Genomic DNA, 21781 nt, shown 5'->3' with positions numbered 1-21781 from the left:
TTAATATACAAATATAAATACTTTATTATATCTCAATATACAGATATAAATACTTTATTATATCTCAATATACTGAATATAAATATATTCTACTGGTCTCACCGGGGGAAAGTATGTCCCTTTGGTGCTGGACGAGCTGCTGGACGATGCTCCGGTGACGTGAGCTCGGTCGTACGGAGGCCCACTGCTGCCTCCCATAATACTCAGAGAGCCAATCACTGATTTCCCTCTGGACATACCTGAGAGAGAGAGACAGGTGTGTTACACAACAGAAATATATATATATATATACATATATATATATACACAGTACATATAGGCAAGGAGACAGAGAGCGCCCTGGGTGTATAGTAATCATTAAATACATTATTGTTAAATATTATATTAACATATAAAACGATTAAGTAAATATAAATAAATACAATATTAAATATATTATAAAATCTGATACATATATATATTTATTTACCTGGCAAGGAGCTGGTCAAGGACCCCGGGTGCGGGACGTATCCCAGCGGGACAGACGAGGGTCCTGTCACCACGAAGTCGTTGGTGACCGTCTCTCCGTCGTCCTTCAGCTGAGGACAGAGGACTCGCTGACAGACGAAGTACACGGCTCCGACCACGAACAGTGACATCACTACGCCCACGATCGACACGATGGTGTTGTTGGAGGGAGGGGGGGGCTCTTCCGTGGGGTCTGAGGAGGAGGACGAGGAGTGTTAAAACACAGCGTTTATGACAGGTGTAATAAAGCCTTAGTCGCTGACTCACAGCAGCCGATCTCGTCCGAGTTGTCGGAGCAGTCCGTGTTGTGATCGCACTTCTTGTGTTTCCCGATGCACTGACCGTTAGAGCAGGAGAACTGGTCGGGGGGGCAGCGCACTGCAGGTGAGACACACACGAATATTATATACAGACATTCCAGACCAGCTGTTTACCTGTCTCACCTTCACTGAGTCATGGATGAAGAAAACGTAAACAAATATTTTAAAATGTTTAACAAAATTAACAATAAATCTGAGCTGTCTCACCTTCACACTCCCTCTGTTACCTGTCTCAGGTGTGTGAGCTGTCTCACCTTCACACTCCCTCTGTTACCTGTCTCAGGTGTGTGAGCTGTCTCACCTTCACACTCCCTCTGTTACCTGTCTCAGGTGTGTGAGCTGTCTCACCTTCACACTCCCTCTGTTACCTGTCTCAGGTGTGTGAGCTGTCTCACCTTCACACTCCCTCTGTTACCTGTCTCAGGTGTGTGAGCTGTCTCACCTTCACACTCCCTCTGTTACCTGTCTCAGGTGTGTGAGCTGTCTCACCTTCACACTCCCTCTGTTACCTGTCTCAGGTGTGTGAGCTGTCTCACCTTCACACTCCCTCTGTTACCCGTCTCAGGTGTGAGCTGTCTCACCTTCACACTCCCTCTGTTACCCGTCTCAGGTGTGTTGAGCTGTCTCACCTTCACACTCCCTCTGTTACCTGTCTCAGGTGTGTGAGCTGTCTCACCTTCACACTCCCTCTGTTACCCGTCTCAGGTGTGTGAGCTGTCTCACCTTCACACTCCCTCTGTTACCCGTCTCAGGTGTGTGAGCTGTCTCACCTTCACACTCCCTCTGTTACCCGTCTCAGGTGTGTGAGCTGTCTCACCTTCACACTCCCTCTGTTACCCGTCTCAGGTGTTTAACTTGTCTCAGGTGTGTGAGCTGTCTCACCTTCACACTCCCTCTGTTACCCGTCTCAGGTGTGAGCTGTCTCACCTTCACACTCCCTCTGTTACCCGTCTCAGGTGTGTGAGCTGTCTCACCTTCACACTCCCTCTGTTACCCGTCTCAGGTGTGTGAGCTGTCTCACCTTCACACTCCCTCTGTTACCCGTCTCAGGTGTTTAACTTGTCTCAGGTGTGTGAGCTGTCTCACCTTCACACTCCCTCTGTTACCCGTCTCAGGTGTTTAACTTGTCTCAGGTGTGTGAGCTCACCTTCACAGTCCCTCTCGTCGGAGCCGTCCTGGCAGTCCTTCTCTCCGTTGCACCTGAGGCTGAGGCCGACGCACTGCCTGCTGTCGCACTGGAACTCGTCCTCGGAGCAGACGGGGCAGTTCTGCTCGTCGCTGCTGTCGTCACACTCGGGGAAACCGTCGCAGCGCCACGTTTGGGGGATGCAGTCCACCTCCCCCGAGGTGCAGGAGAACTGTTCTGGGGAGCAGGTGGGAGGCTCTGGGGGGAGAGAGGTTAGGGGTTGGGTCCTCACATTACAGCACTAAGATTAAAATCCTGACTTTTTTCTCAAAAGCAAAAAATAATCTCAAATTCTAAAAATATTTCAATATTTTTAGAATTTGAGATTATTTTTAATATTGAAATATTTTTTATATTGAAATATTACAAATATTGACAAAAGCTTTCACTTAATATATCAGGGTTCCAATCGGAAGAGGGAAAAGGGGCGGGGCTGACTATAGAGGTGTTTAAAGGTGCGTTCAGGGCCTCACCTCCACAGGAGAGCTCATCCTGCAGCAGCACCAGGTGAACCGGACAGGAGCACCTGGTCGTCCCGTCTCCCTTCACGATGCAGATGTGGGAGCAGCCACCGTTTTCCCAGGTGCACGGGTGTTTACCTGCAGAGGGGGGCCAAAGGTCAGCGGTCAGGAGTCGAGTTAATTATGTAAGGAAGATAATTTACATCCATTTATTTTCTGTTTTTACGTAAAGAAGACGTTATGTACTCACTGTACTCCCTCATGTCGAGCTCGTGCACGGCGTGGATGTCGCTCAGGTAGGCGATGCGGGCCTGGATCTTGGTCCGGCCCTCCCTAGTGGTCTTGTCGATCCTCTCGATCATCTGCTGCTGCTTGTCGATCCAGTACAGGTGTCCTCCAAACACGGTCAGGCCGACCGGCTGCAGGATGTTGGAGTCGGCCATCACGATGCGGTTCGCTCCTGAGGTTTAAGAACAGGAAGCACGGGGAAACACAAAAAACTGGTTGGAGGAGGAGAAACGCATCAGGGGGAGGAAACTGAACGGGAGGCAAACTGAGGGGAGGCGGGGGGAGGCGGGAGGACACACACACACCCAACGTTACACACTGTATTATACTCCTATGGGTCAGTGGAGAAAGATACACATAAGCACATAAGAGCCACTGGAGGAACTCTTTACTTATTTGAGAAAAAACGTCAGAATTTTGAGAAGAAATCAAGTTAAAACCCAATCACAAGAAAGGGGTCTCTCAGGTCGACTGCTTTAAACTAAAATACTTTGTGTTGATTTCTTCTAGAAAACATCCAATTGTTTTTCCTCCTGTGAATCTTCTTTTTCGTGAAGATTTCATTTTTAGGATGTTAAATCTTCTTAATGTATGATCTTGTGGAAATTCCTATCAGTAGTTATTTCGGTCCTCACAACTTCAGGTTACTGGTTATAGTAAAAGCTCCTTGGAGGGGGCAGCAGAGGGAAAACTAAAGTGAGTGAAGCAGGAGGAGAGGAAGAGTTTACTCCTCCTCCTCCTCCTCTTCTCTCCTGCAGATGTTTTAAATTCCTCCAGCCTTCCCTCCCCAGAGAATCAGGAATGTGCAGAGCTCGGCTCTACGCCAGAGTTCCTCCTCTAGGATCACAGTTTCTCTGTTCTCACATTAATCTCCTTCTGCTGATCTGAGACGGGAGTTCTCCTGCTGGATTTCACCATTAAAAGCACCGCTTGTCTACAAGATCAGACACTGAAACTATCCCAAGTAAAACAACAATTCCTGGATTGAAGAAGTAAATAACCACAGAAATAAACCCGGTTACTTTCTGAGAATTAAGTCATGAACTTAGAACTTAAAGTGTGGAATCTCTCCGCCTGAAACGTCTCCTTTGGACTCCTTTGTTTACTTCCGGAACATAGTGACATCACCGCTCCTATTGGCTGCCGCTTCAACACATTGTACGTGATAGGCTAAGGGGCGGGACATCTGTAAGTGTTTGACCAATCACAACTGAGCGGGCCGGTGTTCTGGACCAATGAGATAAAGCAGACGTGTCCTCACCGGAGAGGTCGCTGCTCTCGATCCTCCTCAGGTCCGAGTCTACCCAGAACAGTTTCCCCAGCTCGTTATCCACGGCCAGAGCCACGGGCTTCCCCAGACCGCTGAAGAACAGAACCTCCCTCTCCGTCCCGTCCAGAGCCGCCCGCTCGATCTTAGGGGAGCGGTCCTGCAGGTTGGTGAAGTACATGTACCTGCAGACAGGTGATGAACAGGAATAAATCAGTGATACCTGCAGAATGAAATAAATAAACCAAGTCAAAATCCCCCCCCCCCCCCTCTCTCAGAGACCTACCGTCTCTGGGTTAAAGGACCCCCCCCTCTCTCAGAGACCTACCGTCTCTCTGGGTTTAAGAGACCCCCCCTCTCTCAGAGACCTACCGTCTCTCTGGGTTAAGGGGACCCCCCCTCTCCCAGAGACCTACCCTCTCTCTGGGTTAAAGGGACCCCCCCTCTTCCAGAGACCTACCGTCTCTCTGGGTTAAAGGGACCCCCCCTCTCTAAGAGACCTACCCTCTCTCTGGGTTAAAGGAACCCCCCCTCTTCCAGAGACCTACCCTCTCTCTGGGTTAAAGGGACCCCCCCCTCTCCCAGAGACCTACCCTCTCTCTGGGTTAAAGGGACCCCCCCCTCTTCCAGAGACCTACCGTCTCTCTGGGTTAAAGGGACCCCCCCTCTCTCAGAGACCTACCCTCTCTCTGGGTTAAAGGGACCCCCCCTTTCTCAGAGACCTACTGTCTCTCTGGGTTAAAGGGACCCCCCCTTTCTCAGAGACCTACCCTCTCTCTGGGTTAAAGGGACCCCCCCTTTCTCAGAGACCTACCCTCTCTCTGGGTTAAAGGGACCCCCCCTCTCCCAGAGACCTACCCTCTCTCTGGGTTAAAGGGACCCCCCCTTTCGCAGAGACCTACCCTCTCTCTGGGTTAAAGGGACCCCCCCTCTCTCAGAGACCTACCCTCTCTCTGGGTTAAAGGGACCCCCCCTTTCTCAGAGACCTACCCTCTCTCTGGGTTGACGACGATGGCTCTGGGTTTGTCGCTCTCCCCCCTCAGAACCACCCCGACCCGGCTGCCGTCTGTCCGGGTGACGTTGATGACGTTGGTGACTTCGCTGGTCCAGTAGATGAAGCGGCTGAACACGTCGATGCTTAGGTCGTACAGCTGCAGACCCGAACCAGGACCAGGACCGTGCAGCGGGCTGGACACCACCGTCATGCTCTGAGGAGGGGGGGGACGAGATATAATAAGGAACAAATAACCTGCTTTATGTCGTATATCCTGAGTACTTCTATGGGTCGGTACCTGGTTCCCATCCTCCGTGGCCCGGCGGATCACGCTCTGCTTGGAGTCGATCCAGTACAGCTGCTTGTCCAGCGGGTCGTAGTCAATGGCCCGGACGTTCCTCAGGCTGTGGATGGGCAGGATGATGTCGGGGCTCTGCTGCTCGTCCATCACCATCCGGTTAATGGCTGTCTTCTGGCTGAACAGCAGGAAGGAGGTGGGGGCTGCAGGGGGGCAAACAGGGGTGGGCACCGAGTTATTACTGGCTGTGGACATGATGTGAGGAGGAGTTTAGGGGCGGGGCTTAAGGAGAAACATGGTACTGGTCTCACCACTGCAGGTCTTGTTGTCTCCGTTGAGCAGGAAGTGGGCGGGGCATCCGCAGACGAAGCCGCTGATTGGCACGGCGAGGCACAGGTGAGAGCAGTGCCCGTTGGTGGAGGCGCAGGCGTTCCAGCCTCCCTGCCGGGACGAGTGGAAGACCAGGATGTCCATGACGTAGTCCAGGTGGCCCTGGATGACGGTGCGGTTCTGGCCGCTGGTCTTGTTGGCGCGCTCGATGCTGCGCTGGCTCCAGTCCGTCCAGTAGATGTAGTCCTGGTACTGGGTGAGTCCGAACGGGTGAGGCAGGTCGTCAGCGATCACCTCCCGGTCCTCACCTGCAGGGGGTGGAGGGGGGGACAGCAGGGGTTAGAGGAAGGAGTTTTATCTGGATTATTTATTAACATGGGGAAAATAAGTCCACTAGTTTTATTATATTTATTATTCTGTAATTTCTTTTATTATTATTATTATTATTATTATTATTATTTATTATTATTATTTATTATTGTTATTATTATTATTATTATTGTTGTTGTTATTATTATTATTATTATTTGTTATTATTATTATTATTGTTGTTATTATTATTATTATTATTATTTGTTATTATTATTATTATTATTTGTTATTATTATTATTGGTTATTATTGTTATTATTAGGGTTAGGCAGATAAAGAAGGGAAACCACACATTAGTTTTGCCTCAGAATTCATGAAATATTCTTTATATTCCTTGAGATTTAGGAGATTTAGGACAGAATTGCCCTCTTTAATTTATTTTTACCTCATAAATGAACTTGCTTAAATCAAATCAAATCAAAAAATCTAAAATCAATGTTAGGTTTCCCCTTCTATCAGCTTTGTGATGCGTTTGTATTTACCTGAAAATATTAAAGAAGAATTATCAAAACTCTGAGATTGTGTTTCTCTAATGAGACAAACTTCTGCAGCTCTGAAATATTTTTCCTCCTGATTTTTAATCCTGTTATTCCCCTGAGGTTCTCGGTCTGCTCACCCAGCATGTTGGAGGACTCGATGAGCGCCGTGTCGAGGTCGGTCCAGTAGAGCCGCCGCTCGGCGTAGTCGATGGTGAGTCCGTTGGCTCGGCCGACATCGGCCACCAGCGTGAGGCGGCCCGTCCCGTCCATCGCGGCCCGGTCGATCTTAGGCTTCCCCCGCCACTCCGTCCAGTACATGTACCTGAGGGACAGGTTAGGGTCATGTTATTACTTCAGATGAGACGGACAGCGGAGTCCAGGGAACCTTTTCTCCACTTGAATGTACGACTTAAATCTTTCAGATAACAAAAACTGTTTTCTTCTTTGTTGGTATTTTCTCATAACATTTTCACAAACATGTTGGACAGATATTTGATTAGGGAATTCCTTTTGGAGGATATAAATGTATTTTTCTCTCAAATCTTCGAGAATAAATTCCTTCTGATTTATCTTAAATTACATCTTGGACAATATTTCATTTATTCCCTTTAAATTCCGTAAGGCTCATGGAACAAACCTACGTTTATATTTTTTGTGTTTTTTCCCCACTTTACTCATGGAGAATATTTAAAAATGTCCATTATTTTTGTGTTTAAAGACAAAAAAAGATCCTTGGTATCTTTAAGCCCACTCCCTAACTATGCTCCTCCTGTATTTACTCCCTCACCCTTCAGCCGGGTCCAGAGCCAGGGCCCTGGGGCTGTCCAGGTCTTTCCACACCAGGACCTGCCGGTGCTGCCCGTCCAGCTTGGCCACCTCGATGCGGTTGGTTCCGGTGTCGGCCCAGTACAGGTTCTTCCCCAGCCAGTCCACCGCCATCCCCTCGGGGTAGTCCAGCCCGAACTCCACCACGTGCTCCAGAGCCGAGCCGTTCATGAAGGCCCGGCTGATCGTCTGCGGGAGACAGAGGGAGATTCAAGCATCAAAGAAGACCTTTTTTTTTCTTCTGCAAAATGTCTTAAAAATATTTGAGAAATTGTCTGGAAAAGATGAAAAACATATCCTAAAAAAGTGTCCAAAAAATATCTAAACATATTAGGAAAATATCTGATAAATATGTCCAAAAGATTTCCCTCAGATATTCGTACAAATAAAAGAGTACTTGTAAAATATGTACGAAATGAGCCGGGAAGACGTGAATAGTGAATGAATGTAAACTCTGCTCCACTGGGTTCTGGTTTCCCACCTTGAGCGTGATGTCGGTCCAGTAGATGCGGTTGTCGGTAACGTCAAAGTCGAGCGCGGACGCCTCCTTGACGCCGGTGAGCGGGATGGCCACGTTGTTGTTGTTGGTCTCCAGGGAGATGCGGCGGATGTCGGTGTGCCGGGAGAAGAGCAGGAAGGCTTCGGGGACGATGCAGGTCCGCATGTCGGAGACGAGCTCCAGGCCGATGGGGCAGCCGCACTGAACGCCCCGGGGCGTGAAGAGGCAGAGGTGACTGCAGCCGCCGTTACCCTCCGCACACGCGTTCGTTCCTGGGGAGAGGCGGGGGGGTTCATCAGGTGATGGGGCAGTGTCATTACTTTTGGGAATATAATTTTTTGTAAATGTTCTTCTTATCTTGAATATGTCTAATTATGTGTAAAATGTCCCAAAATCATTTGAACAAAAAAAATACACATTATTAGATTTCATTCTTTTAACTAGTGACAACATTCCTCTGTGGAATAGCTGCCATGCATGTAGAGACTCAAGAAAACATAACAGCGGTCTCTTTATTGTTCCAAAGCTGTTATTCTCTGAAAAATGTCAATTTAAAAAAGGGAAAATGTCGCCGACTGTTTTTTTATAATATGAAATGTTTCCCCCAACCAAAAAAATCTAAAATATTTTGTATATTTAAGAGAAATGTCCCCAATTCTTTTGTTTTTAATAATCTGGTTTTTTAGTTGTTTATTTTTACAAATGTACAACAGTTAAGTTAAAACATAAAGTAAATCCAAAATGTATTTTTATAAATAATAATAATTATAAAATAAAAAATGTCCAAAATACATTTTTAATAAATCTGTAAATATTTTTCAAATTTCCCCAAAAAAGGGAAAATGTAAAAATAAAAGCATTTGGGAATAATCCAAAAATAATTTGTGAAATATGTCCAAAAGAAAAATGTAAATAATCCAGGAAATATTTTGTCCTTGTACTTAACCAGACATAACAGGACTTCTAAAGTCAGTCAGGACTGTCTCTGTAATAATGTCTCTCTTCCTGTCTCACGATAAGACCTGTAGTCCTGGACTCACCTGAGACCTGGTGCACGCTGGCGGCCTTCAGCCCCATGAGGTCGGGCAGCTGGTCGATGATGACCTCTCGCTCCGCTGTGCGCTTGTGGACGCGCTCGATGCTGCGCCGCTGCCAGTCCGTCCAGTAGATGAAGTCTCCCAGCAGCGTGAAGCCGAAAATGTGGGGGAGCTTATCCTCCACCAGAACCTGCCGCCCCGAGCCGTCCATGTTCATCACCTGGAGGGGGGGTTAGGGGGGGTTAGTTTTACACACAAGCAGCTGGGCACTTGCATTTTAAAATGTCTTTTTACTTTATGTTCCCTATTGTTTATTTTATTATTATTTCACCTCCTAAATGATCTTTCATCGTCTGTTTTTGTTTCGTGTTAAGTATAGGTTTTAGTTTTGTAAAAATAGAAACAGATCCTGCAGAGATGTGGCTCTCCATATTCCTGCAGAAATTTGTAGAAAATAGTGTGTGTGTGTGTGTGTGTGTGTGTGTGTGTGTGTGTGATGTATGTGTGTGTGTAGATTTTATCTGAAACATGCAGAAAGACGAGAAGAGAGAAATGTGAGGAATCTGCAGAGAGAACACACACACACACACAGTTCATAAAAAGCCTCCTCTGGTTGGGAGCAGTGTGGTGAGGTTTATTCCAAACAGAGCTGATACACTCCAGATGTGTGTGTGTGTGTGTGTGTGTGTGTGTGTGGTTCAGGTGGGGTCAGCATGGCGTGAGGAGGGAGACCGCAGAGAGAGTTTGTGTTTTCAGAAACTGGACGACAAGTTTAACAGCAAAGCATGCTGGGAAACATTATTCAGAGGGTTTGTGATTATTGTAAAACATTACAAATGATTAAATACGAGTACGATAGATTGCTCTCTTTATATTATATTTGTATTTATATTGTATTTATATTATATTGTCTTTATATTATATTTATATTTATATTGTATTTATATTGTCTTTATATTATATTGTCTTTATATTGTATTTATATTGTATTTAAATTTATATTGTATTTAAATTATATTGTCTTTATATTTATATTATATTTAAATTATATTTATATTATATTTATATTGTATTTATATTGTATTTATATTTATATTGTATTTATATTTATATTTATATTGTATTTATATCAATATTATATTTATATTATATTTATATTATATTTATATTGTATTTAAATTATATTTAAATTATATTTATATTATATTGTATTTATATTTAAATTATATTTATATTATATTTATATTGTATTTATATTTATATTTATATTATATTTAAATTATATTTATATTTATATTGTATTTATATTTATATTATATTTATATTGTCTTTATATTTAAATTATATTTATATTGTATTTAAATTATATTTATATTGTATTTAAATTATATTTATATTGTATTTATATTGTATTTATATTTATATTATATTTATATTATATTTATATTGTATTTATATTGTATTTATATTATATTATATTTATATTATATTTATATTGTCTTTATATTTATATTATATTTATATTTAAATTATATTTATATTGTCTTTATATTTATATTATATTGTATTTATATTTATATTGTATTTATATTTATATTATATTTATATTATATTGTATTTATATTTATATTATATTTATATTATATTGTATTTATATTTATATTGTATTTATATTTATATTATATTTATATTATATTGTATTTATATTTATATTGTATTTATATTTATATTATATTTATATTTAATTTATATTATATTTATATTATATTTATATTTATATTGTATTTATATTGTATTTATATTTATATTATATTATATTTATATTATATTTATATTGTCTTTATATTTATATTATATTTATATTTAAATTATATTTATATTTATATTTATATTATATTTATATTGTCTTTATATTTATATTTATATTGTATTTATATTTATATTATATTTATATTTATATTTATATTATATTTATAATATATTTATATTGTATTTAAATTATATTTATATTGTATTTATATTTATATTTAAATTATATTTATATTGTATTTATATTTATATTGTATTTAAATTATATTTATATTATGTTGTTTTTAAACATTTTAAAGCTGATTATTGTTGATCTTGTTGCACCCCAGGTCAGCTCCAGATTCGGGCTTTCTGTGAAACCGGTACCTCGATCTTGTCGGTCTTGGCGTCCCCCCAGTACAGTTTGCGCTCCTCGTAGTCGAGCGCGAGTCCGTTGGGCCAGCCCAGCGACGTGTTGACCAGAACCAGACGCTCCAACCCGTCCAGGTCCGCCCGCTCGATCTTCGGCACCTCGCCCCAGTCGGTCCAGTACATGTAGCTGTAGACACACGGGAATAAACACGGTTAGAATCCTGCAGGTCCATCGCTGAAGATCAGGGTGAGGGGGGGGTCAGGAACCCACCCGGCGACGGGGTCCAGCACAATGGCCCGGGGCTCGTCCAGGTCCTCGGAGATGAGGATCTTGCGCATGGTGCCGTTGAGCCGGGTCACTTCGATGCGGTCGGTGCCGGTGTCGGTCCAGTACAGGTTCCGGGCCACCCAGTCCACTGCGATGCCATCGGGGTGGTTGACCTGCGACGTGACCACGAACTGCGCGTCCGACCCGTCCAGCAGCGAGCGGCGCAGCGCTTTCACGTCGTCGTCCGTCCAGTACACGTAGCCCTCCACCGGGTCGTAGTCGATGGCGATGGCGTGCCGGATGTCCTCCACCTGCAGGATGATGTCCGTGAAATCCGGCATGTCGAGGGAGATCCGCCGCAGGTCGGTGCGCCGGGCCAGCAGCAGCATCTGGGTCGCTCCTGGGGGGGGGGGGGTCAGAGGTTAATCAGAGACTTCACAATAAGAGCCACTGAGAGGAATATCAGAAACAAATCAAACAAAAACACATTTAAAAATCTAGAATTAAACACAATATTCTAAATTCTCTGAAACAACAAAGACACTTGAATATTTTCTAAAGTCCAAGATGATTTAATTTAAGAATAATGTAAAACAAATAAAAGCAAACACTAGTACGAGGCTGCACTGGATCGTGGATATATCTCTACAGAAAGTCTCAATGATGTAGGAAAAATCCCACAGAAAATTCTGAAAAATTTAGGAAAAAAGTGTTAAAAATATACGTGAAACAATCTGGAAAATGTATGAAGAATTTGATGGAATTATAAAAAATATATATAATAAATTAAGGTTTTTTAGCTGGTATTTATCGGCACAGAAAAAGAGGTGAAATGTTTATAAAAACTCCCAAAATGTGTGAAAAATAGCAGAAGAAATGTCCGGATAATGCACAAAAAACAAATTAAAAAAGCATGAGAAATGATGCGCAAAATATCTGGAGAATTTGAGGGAAAATATCTAAAAACAAATATATGAAAACTGTCGCAGAAATTAAGAAACCACTATTCCAAGTTTTGGTGAAGAGAGAGAAAAATGACACACACACACACACACACACACACACACACACACACACACACACACACACACACACACACACACACACACACACACACACACACACACACACACACACACACACACACACACACACACACACACACACACACACACACACACACACACACACACACACACACACACACACACACACACACACACACACACACACACACACACACACACACACACACACACACACACACACACACACACACACACACACACACACACACACACACACACACACACACACACACTAATGACTTCAGTATGCTCTGAGTGTTCTGTTTTTCTCCTCTTCTGAAAATGATTGATAATCTCCAAACTTCGTGACGCACTTCAGGAAATATCTGGATGTTTTTCTGTTTCCACTCTGAACCTCAGAGAGTTTCCTCTGAAGGGATTTCAACAACGCTCACTCTCAAACACCCTTTCTAATTCCAGAAATCGCAAAAGCACGTCTCTTTACCCTCTGTCTGAAACCAGAAACCAGTCTGCTCTGATTGGTCAGCTAGCTCTGTTGTGATTGGTCAACCACTTAGAGATGTCCCGCCCCTTGGCATGTATTATGGAATATGCTCCTCTCACCGTCCCTGCAGGTCTTGTCGTCGGGCAGAAGCTGGACTCCGGTGGGACAGGCGCACTGATAGAACGGCTTCAGAGGGGAGAGCAGGCAGAGGTGGGAACAGCCTCCATTCTGCACGGAGCATGGGCTGCTGACCACTGTGAACAAACAAACAAACAAACAGCAACACAGGTTACAGCACTCTCTTTATATCTGGAGCATTAGAATACACTCAGCATGTTCGTCTGTGGTTGTTATTATGGTCTGTATTTCTGACTCACGTATGCTCTGTCTGTGGGCGCTGAACACGTGGATGTCCATGGGGGAGAAGATGTCTGAGTGCACGACCCTCTGGTCCTCCCCCGTCTGTTTCCTGCAGGAGTGTATGGAGTGCGTGTTCCAGTCCGTCCAGAACAGCGTCTCCTCGTAGAGGGTGAGGGCGAACGGGTGAGGGAGCTCCCCTTTCACCACCACCTCCCTGAAAACACAGAGCAGGGGTTACATCGGGATCACAAAGAAATAACTTTAGTGCCATCGAAAAGTCCCAGAAAACTCTTTAAATGATCTAGAAAATCATTTGATAACTCAACAAAGTCTTCAGTATCATCGTGAGTTCACAAATAACCCCAAAAGTCTTAAAAAGTCTTGAAAAGTCTTTGAATAGTCTTTAGTACGCCAAAATAAATCATCTTAAAAAGGAAAAAGTCTTTCATGTCCACGACGGGTCTCGAATCACATCGAAAGGTCCCAGAAAAAGTCTTTGCTGTCATGTTATAAATAACATCAAATAATCTTCAACAGTCCTGAAACATCCAAAGTCTCCACAGTAAAGTTTGTAATGTGTTTAAGATCTTGAAACGTCTGTAATATAATCCAAGTCTTTCCTGTCTAAAAGTCTCCAATAACCCGTGTAAAATATCTAAATGTGTGATAAAAGTCTCAAATAGTCTTTAAAAGAACCAAATAAACCTTGACTATCAACCGAAAGTCTGAGATTGCTGTAAAAGTCTTAAATAGCAACGTTTTTACTTGACTGTCACAGTTAGGTAGAAACTCCGGATGTTTTTCTGGCTATTTATATTTCAGGTACCTGGAGGAGCCGTCCATGTTGGCTCGGTGGATAAAGTTGTGCTTGGCGTCGGCCCAGTACAGTTTCTGCTGAGCGTAATCCAGCGTCAGGCCGTTGGGCCAATAGATCTCTTTGTCGATGATCATCGAGCGGTTCGTACCGTCCATCCCTGCCCGCTCGATCTTCGGGATCTCACCCCAGTCCGTCCAGTACATGTACCTGAGACACAGGAGGCACAGGACATCAGAACAGGTATCCAATGTATTTACAACGAGTACAGCCTCCTGACAAGTCTCTGATATCCCCATAAAGTCTCAAATGACTCCAACGAGACGTCAACAACAAAGACTATCCTTTAGATGTCCCCTTAAAGTCACCAAAAACTGAAAACAAGTCTTTAATGACACGGAAAAAAAGGTAAATATTCCCGAAAACTTTTTTTAAAACATTGAAGATCGCTGTGATGAGTTTAAGGTATTTATGTCTTTGAAGAAGCCGTACCCTAAAGTCTCTAACCACCTCAAAAAGTCTCCAAAAACCTGAACATATGAGACTGTTTTTATTATCGTTGGAGAATTAATAAAACATCACAGCACAGAGAAGTCCGTTCCTGAATAAAGGATTTCTAAAACAGAAATGGCTCTTTGCCCTTCCTGCAGGTATGGCGTCACTAAACGTGTTCAGCTCTAGGGTCGGGGTCTGCTAGCTGAACCAGGACCTCACTGCAAGCTGTTCTCCTGCTGGGGGGGGGGGGGGGGGCTGCTAATTCTCCTCTTTGTTTGTCTTGATTACCATCACAGCTGGAACACCTCCACCAATAACCCCCCCCCCCCCCCACAGACACACCAGAGGAAACACAGCAAGTGTGGGAAGTACAACACGACGGGAATTAAACGAGAGGATAACAAATGCCAGGTTTTAATCCATGTCGTGCAGAACGTTGTCACTATTTCTGCATTCTTGAGTTTTAGCCCAAAAAACGTGTTGATTTTTGGCGTACCAGAATGTAATCAAATGTTGAGGAAATGCCCTGAAAGCTGAGCGTATTCATGATGTGTTGTACTAACACCTACAAAGGTTGGACCCAGAGGAATAATAAACGGAGAAACTTTAAGCTGAGCACTTTTTAAGGAACCTATGCGAGCTACTGGTCATAGACCTGGTCAAAGGGCCCGTTAAACTGGGATGTGGTGTGAATGAGTCGCGGTCACAGCCGGCAGAGGTCGGCAGTAAGTCAGAAAACAGAGGGGGGGGGGGCTTTAATGAGTCCAGTTACAAGCTGTTTAAAACCCGTCTGATGTCATGAAGAGCCGCTCCGAAGGGGGGGGGGGGGCGCGTATACATAACCCATTCAGAGAAAAAGGACAAAAGCTCCGACGGATTTCTGCCCAGGAGCTAAAAGTGCAAAGAAAGTGCTTCAGTTTCACAAAGACATGTGCAGCTGAACGACACACACACACACACACACACACACACACACACACACACACACACACACACACACACACACACACACACACACACACACACACACACACACACACACACACACACACACACACACACACACACACACACACACACACTTAAAGGTCCAAACATATTCTTCTAGTGCTTTCAAAAATATATTTTTTGTGATTATGAACAAATACAACTTGTAGTGAAGTGAGTGAGTGAGTGAGTGTGTGAGTGAGTGAGTGAGTGAGTGAGTGAGTGAGTGAGTGTGTGAGTGAGTGAGTGAGTGAGTGAGTGAGTGAGTGAGTGAGTGAGTGAGTGAGTGAGTGAGTGTGTGTGTGTGTGTGAGTGGTGACTTTAATCTCCCTCACTGAGGTGTATCAAACAGAACAACGGAGAAGAGTTCCCATGAATAGAGAGAGATATTTAAATACAACTAATGAATACATTAAGTACTCCTTTATCTGAGAGCTGCTGGATTTACATCTAATTCAGCAGGAGAGGACTCTTTAAAGTAGAGACTCTACATACTGATATACACCTGAACATCAGCAGGAGAGGACTCTTTAAAGTAGAGACTCTACATACTGATATACACCTGAACATCAGCAGGAGAGGACTCTTTAAAGTAGAGACTCTACATACTGATATACACCTGAACATCAGCAGGAGAGGACTCTTTAAAGTAGAGACTCTACATACTGATATACACCTGAACATCAGCAGGAGAGGACTCTTTAAAGTAGAGACACTACATACTGATATACACCTGAACATCAGCAGGAGAGGACTCTTTAAAGTAGAGACTCTACGTACTGATATACACCTGAACATCAGCAGGAGAGGACTCTTTAAAGTAGACACTACATACTGATATACACCTGAACATCAGCAGGAGAGGACTCTTTAAAGTAGAGACACTACATACTGATATACACCTGAACATCAGCAGGAGAGGACTCTTTAAAGTAGAGACTCTACATACTGATATACACCTGAACATCAGCAGGAAAGGACTCTTTAAAGTAGAGACTCTACATACTGATATACACCTGAACATCAGCAGGAAAGGACTCTTTAAAGTAGAGACACTACATACTGATATACACCTGAACATCAGCAGGAAAGGACTCTTTAAAGTAGAGACGCTACATACTGATATACACCTGAACATCAGCAGGAGAGGACTCTTTAAAGTAGAGACTCTACATACTGATATACACCTGAACATCAGCAGGAAAGGACTCTTTAAAGTAGAGACACTACATACTGATATACACCTGAACATCAGCAGGAAAGGACTCTTTAAAGTAGAGACGCTACATACTGATATACACCTGAACATCAGCAGGAAAGGACTCTTTAAAGTAGAGACGCTACATACTGATATACACCTGAACATCAGCAGGAGAGGACTCTTTAAAGTAGAGACTCTACATACTGATATACACCTGAACATCAGCAGGAGAGGACTCTTTAAAGTAGACACTACATACTGATATACACCTGAACATCAGCAGGAGAGGACTCTTTAAAGTAGAGACGCTACATACTGATATACACCTGAACATCAGCAGGAGAGGACTCTTTAAAGTAGAGACGCTACATACTGATATACACCTGAACATCAGCAGGAGAGGACTCTTTAAAGTAGAGACTCTACATACTGATATACACCTGAACATCAGCAGGAGAGGACTCTTTAAAGTAGAGACACTACATACTGATATACACCTGAACATCAGCAGGAGAGGACTCTTTAAAGTAGAGACACTACATACTGATATACACCTGAACATCAGCAGGAAAGGACTCTTTAAAGTAGAGACTCTACATACTGATATACACCTGAACATCAGCAGGAGAGGACTCTTTAAAGTAGAGACTCTACATACTGATATACACCAGAACATCAGCAGGAGAGGACTCTTTAAAGTAAAGACACTACATACTGATATACACCTGAACATCAGCAGGAGAGGACTCTTTAAAGTAGAGACTCTACATACTGATATACACCTGAACATCAGCAGGAGAGGACTCTTTAAAGTAGAGACGCTACATACTGATATACACCTGAACATCAGCAGGAGAGGACTCTTTAAAGTAGAGACACTACATACTGATATACACCTGAACATCAGCAGGAGAGGACTCTTTAAAGTAGAGACTCTACATACTGATACACACCTGAACATCAGCAGGAGAGGACTCTTTAAAGTAGAGACGCTACATACTGATATACACCTGAACATCAGCAGGAGAGGACTCTTTAAAGTAGAGACTCTACATACTGATATACACCTGAACATCAGCAGGAGAGGACTCACTAGGCGACACTACAACAAGTCAGCGCTCTGTAATAAATAAATACACTCAGGGAGTGTTTCTGCTCTCAGAGTCAGAGCTCGGTGTTTATCCTGACAGAAACATTCCTCCTCGTCTCTCCAACACTGGCGCTGTTGTTCTGCAGGAACACAATCTGATCCGGACGAGCTGCACACAAAGACACCCCCCCTCTATTGGAGGACTCGGGGCCTCGGGCTGTAGAGAGCTGACCCTCGACTTTAAACAACAACCATGTTTACGGTGGAAACTACTCTCCAGGAACTAGTCTGTGCCAAATGTTTGTTTCCACATCTGCAACTCGTTTGTAATCACATTAGTCAAGAGCTTTGAATGATAGAACGACAGATTCTTGGGGAGAAAAAGATCATTCGGGCTGAACAATCATCCCAGAATAAACAGTCATGATTCATTTGGAGTCCCAGAATTAAAATGCATGCTAAGCTCAAGCAAAACGTCCCTGAAAACACAGCATTTAGTGAGTTCAAGTGAAGGAAACTCAGATTGTAGGTCTTATTTTGATGCACAGACTTGTGCATTGGCAGTGCAATGTTGGTTTGAATGTAAACTAATTAATGCCCATATTATTTCAGCCATTATCCTGCAGCCGTACTACCATGACTGGATGTTCTTCTATCCCTTAATTACAAAATAAAAGCCAGAAAAATCCCAACGAATGTCTTTAACAGCGACTTCAATCAGTTATTTTACATCCTCATTTACCAAACTGCATTTCAGCCTAGAACAGGTGATGCTGCTGCTCATCTCTCTGTGGACTCGTTGCTACCGTTTGTATTAAAGAATGAAGCGTAGTTATGAACCGCTAACAGTGGCTAACCCCAGGTCATGCTAAAGCTGGAAACAAGGCCACCTCCTTTCTACTTGTGCCACTGGAACAACTGGAATGTGACATCACTCCCGATGTAAAAACGCAGCCTCCCACTCACCCTCGTTCCGGGTCCAGAGCGATGGCGCGCGGCTGGTCCAGCTCCTGCCAGAACAGAACCTTCCTCAGCGTCCCGTCCAGCTGCGACACCTCGATGCGGTTGGTCTCTGAGTCTGTCCAGTACAGCTTCCGGCCCCGCCAGTCACAGGCGATGCCGTCGGGCGAGGCGAGGCCCGGCACCACCGTCTGCACGGCGCTGCCCCCCGACTGGTTGAACACGGTGCGCTTGATGGCCTCCTCGCTCACGTCGCTCCAGTAGATGAGGCCCTGATCGTAGACGTAGTCCACCGCGGCGGCGTCCTCCAGCCCCCCCACCACCACCGTGGAGTTGGCCTTCTCGTGGGCGCCGTCCACCAGCCGGAGGTCCCGCCGGTTCGCATACAGCAGCAGCGGTACACCTGCAGGAGGGGGGGGATATGTTGAATTACACGTGCACTTATAATGCTGAGAAAAATGCACCAAAATAAGTCATTTATACTGCGGAAAATACACAAGAACACAATATTAAAACTTAAAAAATACACAAAAACATAACGGCTATACCTGGGAAAATACTCACTTTGAATAGTGGAACATACACAAAAACACAAACTCAAAAGTGTGGAAAATGTGAAAGAAGAACAGCATTCATTGCCCAAAATACACTATATCAAACCACTGACTGCTTTCTGCTGAAGGTAGTCCATTACAACTCCATATCTAAAACAGTAAACAGTATATTTGATCAGAAAACAGGAACCAGGGTGTACAGTGGTCACATTACAGGATCAGCAATCGGAATCTGGATGTAATTTGGGATGAATTAAATGGCCCGTCTGAAACCCTGAAGATGAGGATGAGGAAGATATTTCTACAAGTTGCGATTTGAAGCGTTTCCAGCTCCTCACAGGTGTTAATTACATATGTGTCACATTGCATTGAGTTTACTGATTAATGCATTTAAAACATGTTTTCTGACGGAATTTTACAGAAAAATGAGGAAACAGTTTGCAAGTAGACTTTTTGGGCACTTTATTCAAAAATCTCCTCACATGTCTGGGATAGAAAAAATCCCACACCAATAATTGTCTCCCAGCAAACTAAACATCTCTGGGTTTTTGGAGTAATTTGCAAAAAACAAAGTCAGAGAAGCGTTTTATAAACGAGAAAAAAATCAGCAGTCAAATGTAAACACTGGTTGGCTGCAGCTGGAGAATCTAAATAACATCAAGTATTAATCCAAACAAAAATCAGAGGCTCATTTATTCTCACTTCACTGTTTCTTCAGGGATTGTCATCGTTTTATTTTCTATTTGCATGATTTCAACACGTCTTCTCTGGATTTACAGAAAAATATTGACTTTATTGTGTTTTTAAGCTGAGTCTGATGAATCTGTAAGAAACTATTTATATTTAACTTAAAGCCTATTTTAACATGTGTTTGCATTTATAACTTTGTGTTTTTGAACTCCATTTTAATTGCTTATCAGCTCTGAGGGTTTGTAAATGTGCATTTACTGTTTTTACTGTAAACTAAACAAGGTTTATATGTATAAAACATATAAGAATTGTTAGATACACCAAGTTTTAGTTGATCAAAATGTGCAGAAATGATCCAGCATCTAGTCCACAGAACACCAAAACAAACACATCAGAAAACTGATTTCCTCTGATCATTTTCCAGCTGAGTTACAACAGAGACAACAAAAACACCCAAAAAGGACAATAATTACTAAAACAGACACAAAATGGCCAAAAACCATACACAAAATAATCAAAGAGAAAGAGAAAAAGGACAACAATTTTAGATTGGTGTTAGCATATGTTGTGCTAATTGCTACCTAACGTTAACCTAAGTTACAAAACACAGAGTTAGCATGCTAACAAGGTGCAAACTGGGGTAAAATAAATCAGAATGTGTGGATTCAGAAGAAGCTGGAGTGTGAAACGGGATGTTTTTCCAGCTAATGTGGCTAACACAGGCTACTTGTGGTTTTATTTCCCCTGAACTCCAGGAGCAAAACAGGCGAAAAGCACGCATAGCATAGCGGGCTAACAGTTAGCTCCTCTCGGACCCGGAGAAAGGGCCTCGATCCCGGACACCTCTGCAGAAAAACCCCGCTGAAAAACACTGCTCCTGTGGCGCTTTATAGAACACTTTTACACGGAAACCCTGAAAGAAAGCGGTGTGTTTAGCAGGGACTCACCTCGTATGAGAAAACAGAAACTACACAACAACAGGCTCCGCAGCACGACACCCATCTTTCTCCCTAGTCGTGGCCCAGCAAGGCGCTCTATTCTCGGCCTCAGCGCAGAGCTCCCATCGCTGCTGCAGCCGGTTCCTCTGGGTCACTCAATCCAAGGGGTTTTTGCAACTATATTGTGATTTTTATCTACACAAAAAGGGTGTTAAATGATCCCCAGTGGTTCCATCCTGGCTGCTTTTGCTATAAGTGGATGCACTCTCACATTGTCCTGCAGGAGATCCTTCCGCTGTGAGGAAGCTGCTCCTCCTCCTCCTGCACCTCCACCTCCTCAACCCTTCTCTATTGTTGTTCTGATTTCATGCAGGATAATGTTACAACACTCTGGAAAACACCCCGCTGCATGGTGTTGCATGGGTTTCTGTGTGTTTACTCCTGCTATGGAGGCACCCCCGGATCCTGCAGGAGCTGCAGGCTGCAGGACAGACTCTGAAGTTCGGCTTTAACACACACATTCCTGCGGGACTAGTTTATCATGGAGGCTCCGTTTAACCCGGGACAGAGGCTCACACACCGACACACACTCAGAGACACACTGGGAACATTAAGCATTCAAAGAAGGGATTTAAAGAACTAAGTGTCAACTAAAGCTAAAAGAGAGACAAAGTGACTGGTAACAGACATACAATGAGCAAAAACCACAAATACAACGTGAGAAATGTACACACAAAGAGACACACAAAGATATATTAGATCTAGATATAGAAATCTGTAACGATGTCTTGGAGATTTCCACCTCCTCTGAATGATATCATGATGAGTTCAGGGTTCATCTCCAGAATCAGTGAAACAAAGACACCTCG

At 43.4% G+C, this 21781-nt stretch overlaps 1 protein-coding gene across 13 annotated transcripts in view; it reads right to left on the bottom strand.

The window, feature by feature from the left end:
- lrp6 (low density lipoprotein receptor-related protein 6) overlaps positions 1-21195 on the bottom strand; it is a 26852-nt gene extending 5657 nt beyond the window's left edge. For all 13 annotated transcript variants that reach the window (XR_010167783.1, XR_010167784.1, XR_010167785.1 and 10 more), the window contains exons 1-21: positions 20922-21195; positions 18737-19133; positions 14010-14207; positions 13201-13397; positions 12943-13077; positions 11294-11690; positions 11038-11209; positions 8866-9082; positions 7808-8097; positions 7289-7515; positions 6639-6823; positions 5633-5959; positions 5322-5524; positions 5020-5237; positions 4024-4214; positions 2725-2934; positions 2487-2612; positions 1975-2211; positions 775-885; positions 470-700; positions 103-239 (exon numbers count right to left, since the gene is read on the bottom strand). Coding sequence is in view for 1 of the 13 variants with exons in the window: in XM_063905462.1 (XP_063761532.1) it covers positions 103-239; positions 470-700; positions 775-885; positions 1975-2211; positions 2487-2612; positions 2725-2934; positions 4024-4214; positions 5020-5237; positions 5322-5524; positions 5633-5959; positions 6639-6823; positions 7289-7515; positions 7808-8097; positions 8866-9082; positions 11038-11209; positions 11294-11690; positions 12943-13077; positions 13201-13397; positions 14010-14207; positions 18737-19133; positions 20922-20976 (4461 nt within the window). In the remaining 12 variants the exon portion in view is untranslated. The remainder of the gene's footprint in view (positions 1-102; positions 240-469; positions 701-774; positions 886-1974; positions 2212-2486; positions 2613-2724; positions 2935-4023; positions 4215-5019; positions 5238-5321; positions 5525-5632; positions 5960-6638; positions 6824-7288; positions 7516-7807; positions 8098-8865; positions 9083-11037; positions 11210-11293; positions 11691-12942; positions 13078-13200; positions 13398-14009; positions 14208-18736; positions 19134-20921) is intronic.
- Positions 21196-21781: the final 586 nt, after the last annotated feature.

This window comes from Eleginops maclovinus, chromosome 17 (assembly GCF_036324505.1).
Source record: "Eleginops maclovinus isolate JMC-PN-2008 ecotype Puerto Natales chromosome 17, JC_Emac_rtc_rv5, whole genome shotgun sequence".
Taxonomy (NCBI): Eukaryota; Metazoa; Chordata; class Actinopteri; order Perciformes; family Eleginopidae; genus Eleginops; species Eleginops maclovinus.
The sequence above is the reverse complement of the archived record's forward strand: the minus strand, read 5'-3'. Positions and strand labels throughout refer to the sequence as shown.